General features: G+C 48.1%; 1 protein-coding gene across 3 annotated transcripts in view; it reads left to right on the forward strand.

Moving 5' to 3' along the window:
* The window catches only part of TOP3A (DNA topoisomerase III alpha), a 1,120,433-nt gene that overhangs the window by 408,421 nt on the left and 696,277 nt on the right, over positions 1 to 15,735 (forward strand). For all 3 annotated transcript variants that reach the window (XM_044089591.1, XM_044089590.1, XM_044089593.1), the window contains one exon: positions 4,803 to 4,973. In XM_044089591.1, the coding sequence (XP_043945526.1) occupies positions 4,803 to 4,973 (171 nt within the window). The remainder of the gene's footprint in view (positions 1 to 4,802; positions 4,974 to 15,735) is intronic.

Consider the following 15,735-nt stretch of genomic DNA (forward strand, 5'->3'; position numbering starts at 1 on the left):
GATCTGACCTCTCGGAGCCTGGATCCGAGCTTCGGATCCGGGGGGATCAGTGCTCCTTCGGCACCATCTGTGTCGGAGCGCACTGTTCGCCGGATCCGGCCGGCGCCGGCTCCGATCCACTCCTTGGATCCGAGGGGGAGCCGATTGTCGGATCCTTTGGTCGAGGTCGGCTCCCCTTCGGCTTTTGATGTAGTGGAGAGGGCCCTGTTGAGGGTCTCCGGACCCCCGGCACTTGCTTCGGCTCCGTCCCGCGCTCCATCTGCACTGGCTCAGGCTTCCACCATCCGGCCCTTGGGACAGCCCGCTCCTTTGCCCCAAGCTGTTCTCTTGGAACAGGTCACTGTTTGCGAGGAGTCCTCTGACAGCCCCCCGGAGGATGTTCCCCGCAAACATTCGTGCAAAAGGAGGCACATTGACTCCCCCGAGTCTCTCACAGAAGACACGGACTTGGAGGAAGGGGAAGGCTCCCCAAGATCACCCCCTGAGGATGTCTCATTTGGGGACATCATGGAAATGCTCCGCATAAGGGGGGGTGGTCTGCCCCCAAGTCTTCCTCGGACGAGTCAGTGTTCTTGGAGGCATTTGAAGCGGGCCCGTCTACCTCTTGGGTGTCCCCTCCTGCCGACCCCCTGGTGGACCTCATTACCACCAGGGCGTGGAAGGAACCGGACACCATGGAGCCAATCCCAAAAAGGCCCGACCGTATTCTCAGTCCCCCGGCTGACCGTGCCCATTGGAGTAAGGGGCCTCCGGTAGATGCCATGTTGATGGCGGCTGCCACCAAGAGGGAACTGGCTCAGGAGAGTCCCTCAGTCCATCCCCCGAGCAAGGAGTCTCGGATGATGGACCGCTTGGGGAAGCGGATGTTTAGTTCAGCGACCTTCTCAGTGAGGGCACTGAACTACCTGGCACGTGATCAGGATGCAGCGCGATCTTATAAAAGAATACGCTGCATCCCCCCCAGAGTCCATGTCGGAGGAGGACAAAGTGCTGCACTCCACCCGCATGGCCACTCTCAGGTCAGTCACTAATACCTCTATGCGGCTACTGTCCCATGCTACGGAAGGTGCCGCTAGAGCCGCAGGGGCAGGCCTAGTTACCAGACGTCAGGCCTGGCTCCGTCATTGTGATTTCTCGGAGCCCTTCAAGGCATCATTTGCGAACGCCCCTTTCGATGGTTCTGCCCTCTTTGGCAAAACTGTTCGTGACACTTTGACCCAGAGCGAGAAGGACGGGAAGACGCTGTCTGCCGTCGGAATCCGCTTCTCTGTACCCCAGAGACCCTATTCTAGGAACCAAAAGGGTCAGAAGAAGATGTGGTTCCGGAAGTCGCAGCAATCCCAGCCTGCTCCGGACAACCAGTCCTTCCGTGGCAGAGGAGGACAAGGAGGACGCCGCCCTAGAGGCAGAGGGGCTCCCAGGAACTTCGGGTCCAGAGAACCCCTGAAGGGTTGCCCGGCTGCTCCACTCTGGAGGCAGTCGGGGGATGTTTTTCGGAGCACCTGGTGGCATGGGAGTCCATAACATCAGACCGCTGGGTCCTCCAGATCATATCCAGAGGATACCGTATTCCTTTTCGTCATTTGCCAAAATTGAAGTCCCTCCCCGACGTTCCACCCGGGCAGTGGGAGGCCGCTTTGGCAGAAATTGGCCATCTGCTAAAGAAAAGAGCCATCCAGCCCGTCCCCCCAGACCAGATCGGATCAGGGTTCTACTCCAGGTTCTTTTTAGTGCCAAAAAAGACGGGGGATCTAAGACCAATTTTAGACCTTTCTCTCTTGAACCTGGCAGTTCCCAAAGAGAAATTCTGAATGGTTACGTTGCAGTCTATTCTCCCCCTTCTGGGAGAAAACCACTGGATGTGCTCCATAGACCTCAAGGATGCGTACTACCATATACTAATGGACAGACGCTCCAGGAGGTTTCTCCGCTTCCGGCTGGGAGCCAGTCACTACCAATTCCGGGTCCTTCCCTTTGGTCTCACCACAGCCCCCAGGGTGTTCACCAAAGTATTAGCAGTGGTAGCAGCCCACCTGAGGCTTCAGGGGGTGCAGGTCTTTCCCTACCTGGACGACTGGCTTCTCACCGCCCCAACAAGGCATCTACTTCTCTTGGCGCGAGACTCTTTTCTCCATCTTGCTCCCCGTCTGGGCATCACGATAAACACAAAAAAATCCAACCTAGCACCCACGCAGTTCATAGATTTTATAGGTGCCAGGTTAGACACGAGGAGATTGAGAGCCTTCCTCACTGCGGACAGAGTTCAAAACCTGCAGCTCCAGGTGCGGGCCATTCTCCACTCAAGCTCAGTTCCGGCGGAGTTGGTCCTGAGGGCCCTAGGGTCCATGGCGGCAGCGATAACGCTTCTTCCTCTTGCCAGGTTCAATATGCGCATCCTTCAATGGACACTCCTAGTTCAGTGGTCGTATCTTGCTCTTCCTATGCATCATCCCATTGCGATCAGCAAGGCGTGCAGGCGGTCCCTCCTGTGGTGGCTACACTCTCCAGATCTCCACGGAGGCCGCCCCTTTTGTGCCTCTCCCCCTCTCGCCACGGTGACCACAGACGCCTCCCGCCTCGGGTGGGGGGTGCATTTTGCAGGCCGGACGGTCCAAGGCATGTGGAACGATTCAGAGACCTCACTGCATATCAATGTTCTAGAGATGAGAGCAGTGCTCTTAGCGTTGCTAGCACTTCAGGCCTTTCTTCCCTTGGGAACAATTGCGATTCAATCGGACAACATGTCGGTTGTCTGGTATATCAACAAACAAGGGGGAACCAGGTCTTACCCTCTTTGTCGAGAAGCCATGAGAGTGTGGGAATGGGCAATCTCCACCAACCGCTTTCTCATAGCAACGCATATTCCGGGTCGGTCCAACATCCTGGCGGACAAACTCAGTCGCACCATTCTCACCCCTTACGAGTGGTCTCTCAAAACTCAGGTAGCGGAATGCATCTTCGCACGGTGGGGAACTCCTTGTTGCGATCTTTTTGTGTCTCCCTCAAACACCAAGTGCGACAGTTTTTTTCGCTCTAATACCTCCTCCCGGAGGTGCCCCAAGAGACGCTCTGGTGCATGCTTGGCCACCCGGTCTTCTGTATGCTTATCCCCCCTTGCCTCTGATGCTCCAAGTTCTTCAGAAAGCCTCTCGGTTGGGGTGCAGAATGATTCTCATTGCTCCATTTTGGCCTCGACAGATCTGGTTCCCTTTCCTAAGGTCTCACTCAGTGAATCCTCCTTGGATTTTAGATCCCATACCGGATCTAATATCTCATCCATCCAGCTTATCTCCTCCGAATCTGGACAACCTGAAGCTGACCGCTTGGCTGCTCCAGTTCCACTCCTGATCAGGACTCCCGGTATCTCGTCCCCTGTTAAGGCCATCCTGGTGGCAGCTCATAAGCCATCCACTAGGAAAGTCTACCGCAGTAAGTGGAAACGGTTCTCCTTGTGGGCGGAGCGGCAAGGCCTAAACCCCTTCACAGTTCCTCTCCCGTTGGTACTTGACTTCTTAACCTCTCTTTTTAATGATGGTGCCAGCAGTTCCACGGTCAAAGTACAACTTGCGGCAATTTCTCATTATCATATTGGTCATGACTCCAGTCCTCTGATGTCTGCCAGATTGTGTAAGATTTTCCTAAAGGTACTTTCCTTCTCAGGCTCCCTGTAAAGCAAGCGGTTCCTCCTTGGGACCTTTCTTTAGTCCTCCAGGCCTTGACCGCCCCCCCCCCTTCGAACCGGCGGCTACGGTAGATCTGAAATTTTTATCTTTCAAGACCGCATTTTTAGTAGCCATTACTTCGGCCAAGAGAGTCTCAGAGCTTCAAGCATTATCAGCTAAGCCTCCTTACTTGGTCTTTCATCCGGACCGTGTTTACCTCAGGACCAACCCGTCCTTTCTTCCTAAGGTAGCTTCTGAAGCAAACATTAATCAATCCATTAACCTCCCTGTTTTCTTTCCCAAATATCAAAACAAGGGTGAATACAAGCTTCATTCCTTAGATGTTCACAGACAACTTAGATTTTATCTAAACAGGACGGCTGGTCATAGGCAATCCGACCAGTTGTTCATTTCCTTTGCTAAATTTAATTTGGGCAAGCCAATTTCTAAAGTCTCATTATCTCGCTGGATTTCACAATGTATCTTATTGGCTTATCAAGCTTCTGGAAGGCCCGCACCGGAGGGTGTACATGCCCATTCAACCCGGTCAGTCTCTACCTCGGCCGCCTTTAAGGCTAGGATTCCTCTAGATGACATTTGTGCAGCAGCCACTTGGGCTTCATCTCATACATTTATTTCCCACTACAAGTTGGATCTTGCATCTAGGGGTAGAGCATCCTTTGGCTCCGCGGTGCTCCGGAATATCCTTCCATGATGGCCGCCCAAGGTTCAGGTAGCTGGGGACTCTGTCCCACAGGTTGCAGACAAATGAATCTCCTACTTCAGATTTAGAAGTTATGTACTCACCATAATGTTCCATCTGAGTAGGTGTATTCATTTGTCTGCAACCATCCCGCCCTCCTATCCCCCTGGCCTTTTCAGTTTCCTGCATATGATGTGTTACCCTTTTCAGGGTGTTCATGCTGTTGGCAAACTCGATCTGAGGTCATGTAGGGAGAGCAGGGCATTATGGGTGAGGGGAGGAGCTGAGAGCTCGGATCCATAGCTGGTAAACCATGCCGGTTCGGATCCGATATCGGATCCATAACCCACAGGTTGCAGACAAATGAATACACCTACTCAGATGGAACGTTATGGTGAGTACATAACTTCTAATTTTATTTTTTCTTTTCATTTTAGGTGCATCTTTTACCAGATTCCAGACCCTGAGACTTCAAAAGATATTTCCAAATGTACTGGCAGAACAGTTGATAAGCTACGGTAGTTGCCAGTTTCCAACACTAGGTTTTGTGGTAGAGAGGTTCAAGGCAATCCAAGCATTTATCCCAGAGGCGTTCTACAAGATTAAAGGTACCCTGCACTGAAACTTTTTTGGAAGGAGAGTGGAGTCTTACAAAGTAAAGCCGTTTAAGATGGAAATCACTTGGCAGATACAAATGCAGAGAGTACTCATCCGTAGTTATTAGATTTTGGGTTCCATAATGGACATTAACCCTGCATAAATGAAATGTACACAGGCAGTTTACTTAGTTGGGATTTTGCATAAACACACTGATTTCATTGTTTTATTAGGTTTTAAGTTTCATGTGCTAGATCTCCATTTAGGAAGTCAAGAGAGGCGCGAAGAAAAAAAGTCCCGTGTAATAAAAAAAAAAAAAAAAAAGGCATGTCACATTCAAATGTTAATCGTTTGTGGTATCCTCCATGATATGCATATAATTTATTTGTTTGTTTATTTTGCCTTTGTTTACAGAGAGCATCTGCCTAGGTTTAGCTTAAATCCATTTTCAGCAGAGGCCTGTTGAGAAATGCTTCTCACATTTTTTTACAAAAAATGATCATGATTAAACACAAAATAACACTGTAACAAGGAAAGTCAGCAGTGTAGTCACTCTGGATTAACTCCCTCTTAAACCAATGAATAAATATTCCAATAAAAATTAACAAGAGGGAGAAACACAGCAGGAAAAATAAATATATAAAAACTTTAATACGGTTAGTGCTTTCACATCACAGAAGCTTCAGACCATGAAACTCATCAAATTCAAATCATTTATATACTCCTTCACTACCAATTAAACCATTATTAATTAATTAAATTGGAATAATCAAGTTAAAGGAGCAAACATGCAAAAATCGTACTCCATCTAATACTAATATATACACCAACTTAAAATGTGTGTGTATGTGTGTGTATGTATATATATATATGTGTGTGTGTGTGTGTGTATTAATATATATATAAATGTATATATATATATATATATATATATATATGTCTATATGAAATAAATTATTAAAAAGACCATATTGTACATGTGTATAAAAATATGCAATAATAATAGACATTATAAACGCCGCATTTTTAAATAAGGTTTGATTGACATCCTGTCATTCAACCCTAGTTCCTTTTTGGCCTGCAACTCAGTTGTCCATCTTAATTCACTCAGTTCTAACTTATTTGTCATATCCCCAACCTTAAATCTTTGTGAACACATTCAACCATTTTAAATTGCAAATAACGTGTTGTACCTTTGCAAATGTGCTTAGCCAAGGCACTCCTATCAGGCTCTCTATTCCTAATGGCTGTCAAATGTTCTCTGACCCTCTCTCTGAGTGAGTGGTCATACCTACTTAGAAAGAGGGACAGACTGAACAGACAGCTAAATAAACCGAATTTCTTGTTTTGCAATTTGCTTTCACTCAAAATTGATACCTTTTCTTGATCTTGAGATATATAAAATCTCACTCAACACTTCACAGACACTACACTGTCCACATTTATTTAATCCATAAATCTCATCCCCTAACTTATTAGGTTAACACAATAGTCTCTTAAGATTTTTCTTAGTTTTATAACAGAACTTGAGTTTAATACCAACTATCCTAGCTATCTCAGGATCCAATTGCAAAATAGACCAATTCTTTCACTATAATGTTGGGAGGAAGTGTGGTCATCACCACATATATACGGTCTCACCCTACCTCACCTCATGGATCTAACTTGATTAACACCTACATCTATTTCTTCTTTCTTATACTTCCGTAGTAATAACTCATTATTAAAAATTCCCATATCCTTATCAAACTGTTCTTGCTCCATGTCTAATCTAGATATACTCATGGCTGGACCCTTTTGTAATATTCCTGTAGACATAAGTGGGATGCATACGGTCTCTACTTAAAACACTATTTATTGCCTCTACATTCTTTCCTGTAAAACTGTGAAACCAGCTTCCCATTGATATCTTTGAATATTGTGACATCTAAAAATGAGATTTCTGTATAAGAAACTGAATAAGTGAATCTCAAGAAATTTGTAGTAGTGTCTAAAAATATAAAAAATTCTTCTAATTCTCCCCTTGTACCTCCCCACACCAGTAGAAGGTCATCTACAAGCCTCCTATAAAGAGAATTTTGCTGTCAAACCTTTCATGGGATAGAACACATTTCTCCTCCCAATAATCAGTGACTATGTTGGCGTAGCTATTGGCACAAGGTGTGCCCATAGCTACGCCAGACAATTGAAGGTAGCATCTTTGATCAAATAAGAAAATGTTATTCTCTAGTATCAACTCTAATAACATACATAGAAAATCTATTCTCTTAATATCATAAGAACTATGTGAACCCAAATAGGTCCTAATAGCCTCCAGTCCATAAATGAGTTATCACTGTGAAAAGTGAATTTATGTCCAAAGAGACCAAAAAACATCCATCAAACTGCTCATGGGGGTTAAAAAAAGTCCTACCTATTTCAAACAAAAGTGGCTTAGTGTCCTTTAACACAAAAGGCGAAGTATTAACTACGGGCCTTAAAATTTTTTTCAACATATTTGGACAGTGAATGCGTAACCCACCCTTGACCAGAAACTATCGGTCTAAAGGGTGGGCTATATCCATCTTTGTACAATTTTGGAAGGCCCTGGATGATAGGAACAATAGGGTTTGTAACAGAAAATCAATCAATGATTTTGAAATCAAATTACTCAAAAAGCAGTCATATAATATTAAACACAGCTACAACATAACTATCAATTAAGTTAACTTGTTTATATACATTAACATCATTAAGCATGTTGAGCATAGAATTAACATAATCCTCCGTATTAAAGACAGCAATTCCCCCTCCTTTATCAGCAGGACGAATGACAGTAGATCCATCATTTCATAGTTCTTGTAAAGCTAAATATTCATTCTTATTTAGATTAAAAAAAATCTATCCTTACTGCCATAACTACCCTCTAATGTCTGTTTCAGTTGTGCTTCACATATATTGCAGAATACTTCTAACACAGGATTCATGTCAGGAACAAACTAGGTTTCTTAAACTTAATGCAGGGTCCAGCATTATTACCACCAAATAAAGATTTTAACATAACGTTATGTACGAACAGTCTAATGTCCAGGACAGTACTTACAAAATCAGTACCAGATGCTGGTGTAAATGTCAGATCTCGTTCAAGCACAGACTTCTGGTATTTCGTTAGCTCTTTCTTCGAAAAATTAAATACCAACGTTTTCACGTTGTCGACATGTTCCACATCCTTTTCAGGTCTTGTCCCACTGCTCCTTCCTATGACAGAAGTCTCCTCTTCCTCCCTCTGCTGCTGGAACGACCCACTCTCGACTAATCCATTTTGCGAATGGGAAGGTGGGGGGGGGGGAGGCCTACAAAAGTGTTTGCACAAATTCTTTTCTCTTGACAGAGTAAACCTGAGTGGAGATCTCATTTTGACTATTATTAATTAATGCATTTGAGATGGAAGGTATCCCCACAGCATCCAAAGTCTCTGTAGTGTTTAACACATTGTGCTCACCCCGGATCTGAGTAGAATCATTCTTCTGTGCCATACCAACATTTACAGTCTCCAAGCTCAAAGTCTGTGAGCCGGGAAGATTTAAACTCAAATTCACATCATCAGTAAGTGTCACCCTTGCTTCATTGCCTTTCGGCCAAGTAAATACATGACCACTAGAAAAATTTCTGCGATCTCTCTCCAGTTTTTGTCTTTTTCTGGCCTATCAAGTGCTGTTCATGGGCAGAAACGTTTTCACATAAATTAGAAAGCATTTTATCATAGACACTTACTGGAACCATAGACCTCCGATCATCCTGCTTTCTCCGTATATCCCTTAATAGCAGATTTTCACTGGGTTTGTGAAAATCAATCAATAATGTCATGTATTTAAGGCTGGTGTCAAGATTAAGTTTTTGCCAATGTTTTAAAAGTTCAGGAAAAGTGTCAGCTGAGGCAGTCATCTTTAGAACTCTCACAAACCCCTCAGAATTACTTTATGGGAGATGCACGCCTCAAAGTGGAATCTTTGCCATTGTAGTTATTTAAACTTAACAATCTTTAACCTTTAGTTTCTTCTTTCTCATATCTTTTCTTCTCCTTTCTGCTTTTCTACCTCCCCTCGTACTTCTGCATCTGTTAAAAAAAAAAAAAACATTGTAACCTTTATGTTGCGTGTGTGGTCTCTGTGTGAGTGAGTGTGTGCTGGCACGTAGGTTGGGAGAATGTCTGATGCCCCCAAACCAGGCTTCAGAAAATGTGCAGAGGGTGGCCACAAGCTCTCTCCAGCTGATGGCCACACTCTCTGCATTGTTTGTCTTGGGGCAGCCCACTTGCAGACCTCCTGTTCCATCTGTGCTGGGTTTAATCCCCGGGCACTGATGGACAGGAGGAACAAACTAATCCTCCACGACCTACTTCCCTCTTCTTCTTCCGGGACTAAGGACCCTTCTGCCCTGGCTTCTACCTCGGTCACTGCCCTGGCCTCTGGGACTCAAACTCCTGCTTAGAGGTCTGGGGATGGAGACAAATCAGCCAAGTCAAGGGATAGGCCCAAGAAGTGTTCCCCGGATCGCTCGGCTTCAGCCGGCCCCCCAGCCAAAGTTAGGTCTGCTCCGAGGCCGGAGTCTCCCTGGCTTCCTTCCCCTTGGTTCTCTCAGGAGCTGGACGAGCTCTGGACCGAGTCACCGGCTCAGGCCTCCCCTCACTGTCCCTCTAGGCCGGTATCAGTAGCCTCTTCTTCCTGCTCCACCCGTAATTTTAGCGAAGCGGGGATGGATAGGAGGATGCGGAAGTTCATCCGTACCCAGATACAGATGGGCCTCTTCCCTGCCCCCTCTCCCTTCGGAGCGGGGAGTATGCAGTCTGTTTTCATCCCTATTACTCCTTTTCTGATCCGACCTCCGGTTTCAGAGCCCTTGGATCCGAGGACACTCTGCATCGAGGGGCTGGCTCCGATGGTACCTTGCACCTCAATGCCAGCCATGGCCTTGAGCAGGTCGGATCCAACTAGCTCTGATCTGACTGGTTCTCAGAGCCATAGCCTTGGTGTTGGATCAGAGGGGGTGGTGTCAGCTCCAAGTTTGTCAGAGCAGAGCCTTCCCCTTGGTATCTTGGAGCCTGGAGGTTCATCTCTGACTCCCCCTTGTTCAGAGGGTTACAGCTCATCCTGTTGTCCTTTCTCAGGAGGTCCGTTCCCCTTCGGCTTTCAATGTGGTGGAGAGGGTACTCTCGATTCCTTCGAGACCCTTGACAGTCTCCTCTTCGGTTTATGCCCAGGCTCCCCTCTGTTTCTAGCATGGATCCGGCCAATCTACCATCTCAGTGACAGCCACTGAGGAAGCTCCTCTCAAACGTACGTACAAAAGGAGGCACTTGCACTCCCCACCGGAGTACCTCATCGAAGACATTTGGAGACATCATGGAATGCCTTCGTCGGTGTGGGGGGTAGTCTGCCCAAAAACCTACCCCAGACAAATTAGTGTTCCTGGAGGCATTTGGCGCAGTACCCTCTACTTTCTGGGTGTCCCTTCCCATGGATACTTTAGTGGATCTTATTACATCTCGGGTGTGGAAGGAACCGGACCTGATGGAGCCCATTCCCAAATGGCCGGACAAGGTTTTGAGCCCCCCTTCAGACAGGTCCCATTTGAATAAGGGATCCCCGGTTGATGCCATAGTGGTGACAACTGCCACGAAGAAGTAGCTCGCTCGGGAGAGCTCTACGGTCCACCCTCCTGACCGTGAGTCAAGGACAGTGGACCATTTCGGGAAGCAGGTGTATGCTTCAGTGACCTTCTCTGTATGGGGACTGAATTACATGGCACATGTGATTCGGCTGCAGCAAGACCTGGTGAAGGAGATCGCTGAGTCGACCCCTGGGTCCATGTCGGCGGAGGACAAGAAGGTGTGTTTTCCACTTGTATGGCCACTGTGAAATCAGATACCAACACCTCTGTGTCTCCTCTTTCATGCGACTGAGGGTGCTGCTAGAGCTGCTGGTACTGGCGTTGCCATCAGGCGACACTCCTGGCCTCATCTCTGTGCTTTTTTGGAACCCTTTAAGGCATCTTTTACGAATTCCCCATATGACGGTTCCTCCCTTTTTGGGAAGTCGGTACGTGATGCCCCATATGACGGTTCCTCTCTTTTTGGGAAGTCGGAACGTGACATCTTAGTTCAGAGTGAGAAGGACGGGAAGACTCTGTCTGCCATGGGGATCCACTTTTCGGTTCCTCAACGATCCTTCTCTAAGAATCAGTGAGGGACAAAGAATATGTGGCTCTGGACATTTCAGAGTTTTCCACAGGACACTCAGGACTCGCCTTCCCCCAGGGGCAGAGGAGTATTTGATAGATGCCACCCTAGAGCAGAAGGGGTCCGAGAAATAACAGGTCTTGAGAGGCTTTCTCGGAGAGACCCACACAGCAACCCTGAAGGGTTGCCTGGCTGCTTGTCTCTGGAGGCAGTCAGGGCCATCTCTCGCTACACCTAATGGTGTGGGAGTCCATCATGAAAGATCGTTGAGTGTTGCAAATTATATACAGAGGCTATTCAGTCTCATTTCTCGAGTCACCTCCATTGCCCAAACACCTCCTGGACGTTCCACCTGCGGACAGGGAGGATGCAGCACTGGAAATTGCAAAGCTGCTAAGAAAGCGAGTCATCCAACCTGTCCCCCAAGACCACTTCGGATTAGGCATTTATTCCAGGTTCTTTTTGGTAGCAAAGAAGACTGGGAACCCTAAGACCCATTCTGGATCTCTCCATCTTGAACCTGTCAGTGGCCAAAATGAAGTTCCGGATGGTCACCTTTCAATCTATCCTGCCCTTCCTGCAGGAGAACAATTGGATATGCTCTATCGACTTCCAGGATGTGTACTATCACATTAAGATGGACAGGTGCTCTCGGAGGTTTTTCCTTTTCTGGCTAGGAGCCAATCGTTACCCGTTCATAGCACTTCCCTTTGGTCAGGGTGTTCACCAAAGTGATGTCAGTAGTAGCGGCTCACCTGAGACTCCAGGGCATACAGGTCTTTCCCTACCTGGATAATTGGATCCTCCATGCCCCTTCCAGGCATCAACTTTGTCAAGCAAGGGATTCCTTTCTCCTCCTAACCCAGCAGTTAGGCATTACCATCAACCTCAACAAGTCGTCTTTGGCCCCAGTTCAAGTATTGGACTTCATTGGGGCTCAGCTGGACACAATTCAAACCAAAGTTTTTCTTACTCCAGACAGGATGCAGTCTCTGAAGCTATATGTTCTTTGCATTTTTCAAACTCAGTCACCGACAGCAGAAATAGTATTACGGGCATTGGGATCCATGGCGGCCACTATCAATCTCTTGCCTATGTTGCGTTTTCGCATGCTGGTTCTTCAGTGGACCCTTGTGGTACAATGGTCCATGTTAGCTCTCCCGTTGACTCACCCAGTTTGAATCTCTCAAGTGTGCAGGGACTCTCTTCTGTGGTGGATTCATTCCTCAGACCTTGTTCGGGATTGTCCCTTTCTTTCACCTTTCCCCACGGCCACGGTGACTACAGATGCCTCCCTGCTTGGGGGAGGGGGGAGGCACTGCTCGGGAAGGACAGTCCAAAGCACATGGTCCCCCTACGAGACCAGATTGCATATCAACTTCCTGGAGATGAGGGAGGTACTTCTAGCATTGCAGGCTCTCCATGCCCATCTTCCCCCAGGAATGATTGCTATTCAGACGGACAGTATGTCGGTGGTCTGGTACATCAACAAGAAGGGGGGGAACCAGATCTTATCCCCTATGTCACAAAGCCATGAGAGTATGGTAGTGGGTGATCTTCACCGGCCATTTTCTGGTGACAACGCACATTCCTAGGAGGTCCAACATTCTAGCGGACAGGCTCATCAGGTCTATTCTGATGCTTTATGAGTGGTCTCTGAATCCTTCAGTAGTGGAACAGATCTTTCACAAGTGGAGTCAGCCTTGCTGTGATCTATTCGCCTCTCCTTCCAACGCGAAATGCAGCAAGTTCTTCGCTGTGAACCCCCCCCCCCCACCGGGGGAAGCCCCCAGAGACGCTCTTATTCATGTTTGCCCCCCCAGTCTTCTGTATGCTTATCCTCCTCTTCTGTTAATACCAAAATTCCTTCAGAAAGCTTGCAGGCTGGGGAGCCTGGTTATCCTCATTGCCCTATTCTGGCCTCGCCAAGTCTGGTTTCCCTCTCTGTGGTCTCATCTGGTGGTTCCACCATGGACGTTGGATCCAGTTCCGGATCTCATCTGTCAACCCTCAGGGTTTCCCCATCCAGACCTGGACAGTCTGAAGCTCATTGCTTGGCTGCTCCAGTTCCCCTGATAGTCAGGACTCCCTGCTTATCTTCACTCGTCAAAAGATCCTAGTGGCAGCTCATAAGTCTTCTACCAGAAAGGTGTACTCCAGCAAATGGAGACATTTTTAAATCTGGGCTTCCCAGCGTGCCCTAGATCCCTTCACTGCCCAGGTTTCCACGGTACTGGAATTTTTAACTGGGATCTTTTAGCAAGGTGCCAGTTTTTCTATGGTCAAGGACCAACTTGCTGCGATTTCTAATTTTCATGCGAGTGATAATATGGATGTTATGTGATCCTATCTCGCCTACATTCTGACTGATGGGTTCGGAGCCGATCCTTCGGCTCCGACTCGGCACACTTATGCCAAAGAGCGAAGTCTCTTATTGGCTGAGCTTACTATATCCCAGGATGCACCACTACCAGTCCCCCAGATCTCGTTTGCCGCTAACAAGTGAAGACGTGGTCTCGAGCTGGCTGAGCTAAGTAGTGATTATTTTCACTAACTTTTCTGTCAGGAATTTCTTTATTCTTGAACAAAAAGCTGTTTTAACAGCTATTCTTGTGTTTAGAGTGCGTTTGGAGAAATTTACTTGGTAAATTCTTGTGTTGTGAGTGTTGACTAGGAGTACCTCTTGTGTGGAAAGGCCTTTCCCGGTCTTTTTGGTTGTTAGGTGACTTCTGTTCTGTTTAGGGATCTCGGATCCTTTATACTGCTGATAGTTTCTCTTTCTTTTAAAAGAAGGACAAAGCAGAGAAAATTTATTTTCTAATTACAGTGTTTGTACTGTGTTTTGGCTATAATTCACCGGAATGTCTCAGGTTCCTAGGCCTTCAGGCTTTAAAAAGTGCACCAAGTGCAACTTTAAAATGTCTATCACAGATGACCACTCTCTCTGTGTTTATTGTTTGGGTGCAAAACATTTGCAGGAGTCCTGCAGCGTGTGTCACGCTTTTTCCTCGAGGGTCCTCCAAGAGAGGAAAAATAAGCTCATATTAAAAGGCCTTATAAAACCCTCCTTTGAAGAAGCTTTAGCATCCTCTCCTTCTCCTGCTAAAGAAAAGGCGGCTCCGACCAGTCCGTCGGATCCGACCGCCAAAAGACATAGGCAGGTTTCTCCTTCGGCTCCAAGGACTTGGAGCCGAGGGCGAACGGTCTGCCTCGATGCCACCAGTCTCGACTCCTCTGGCTTCGGGCCGATGGCTGGGGCATCGAGGCGGGTCATCTTTGTCGGCTCCACTGGTTTCGGAGCCGATGAAGGTTGTCCGCTCAGACACTTCCTCCTCGGCGCCGAAGTCCTCCTCGGCACCGATGGAAACTAGTTTGGTATTCCTTCGCGCCGATAGTCATCGAGTCGCCTCGGAGCCGGTCCCCTAGCCCCTTGGGGCCGTTGGAGAGGCCATCTCGAACCCGTTCAGTATCCTCTAGGTCATCGAGGATGTCAGATTCGGACATAGACAGGGTGCTCCAAAGACTGTTCCAGTCCCCAGTCTTTCAAAAATTTGTTTCGGTTCCGACCCAGTTGGCTTCGGAGCCGACGGCCCATGCCCATGTCCTTGCCATTCCTCCTCCGACCGCTTCGGCTCCGTCGGAGCAGGTGCTGTTGGAGCCGGTAGAGGTCTTAGGGTCGGCTCCGACCCTTACTCCAACCCCGGCCTTCGGGTCCGAGTTTGGTACACGGACTTCTTCGGCTGGACCCGGGGGTGATGTTTCGGGACCTATGCTGTCGGTTCCGAGCCTCCCTCTCGGTGCTTCGGCTGCGGGACTTCCGTCTGCTATCATGGCTCCGGGGACCGGACACTCCCAGGATTCTGGGGTCCGGCTTTCAGAGCTATGAGGAGTGCCTTGGCCAAGTCTTCTTTGGCCATCTCTCCGGCTTTACCGGCACCTTCCCTGGGCGTGGAGACTGGGTCTTTGGCAGTTCCCCTGTCCTTAGGCAGCGGAGCCCCTGGGCCTGAGGTTACCTCCACTGGGGGTTCCCCTCCTCCTGAGGGTTCTTCGGAGTTGTCTTCAGAGGAGCCCCCAAGGAAGAGATCGTGCAAGAGGAAGCACGTGGACTCCCCAGAGTCTATTACATCGGACACTGATCTTGATGATGCGGAGGGGTACCCGAAGTCGTCCTCGGATGATGTCTCATTTGCAGACATCTTAGAGATCCTCAAACAACGAGGCGGCTGGATATCCAAACCCCCCTCTGCTGATGAGTCAGTGCTCCTCAAGGCCTTTGGGGCTCAGCCCTCCGCCTCCTGGGTGTCTCCGCCCTTGACGAGCTCCTGGATTTAGTTTGTCGGAGGGCGTGGGAACATCCAGATACCGTGGAACCAGTCCCTTCTCGTCCTAACAAATTTTTGTCTGCCCCACCCGAGAAGGAGTTCCTGACTAAAGGCGTGGCTGTAGATGCCATGGTGGTGGCATCTGCTACACAACAGGACGTGGCAGAGGCTTCAACGTCCGTCCATCCTCCTAATAAGGAGTCTAGGAGCATGGACCGTGCGGGAGCGCACCCT

This window comes from Protopterus annectens, chromosome 12.part0, assembly GCF_019279795.1.
Source record: "Protopterus annectens isolate FY-2018-M chromosome 12.part0, PAN1.0, whole genome shotgun sequence".
Taxonomy (NCBI): domain Eukaryota; kingdom Metazoa; phylum Chordata; order Ceratodontiformes; family Protopteridae; genus Protopterus; species Protopterus annectens.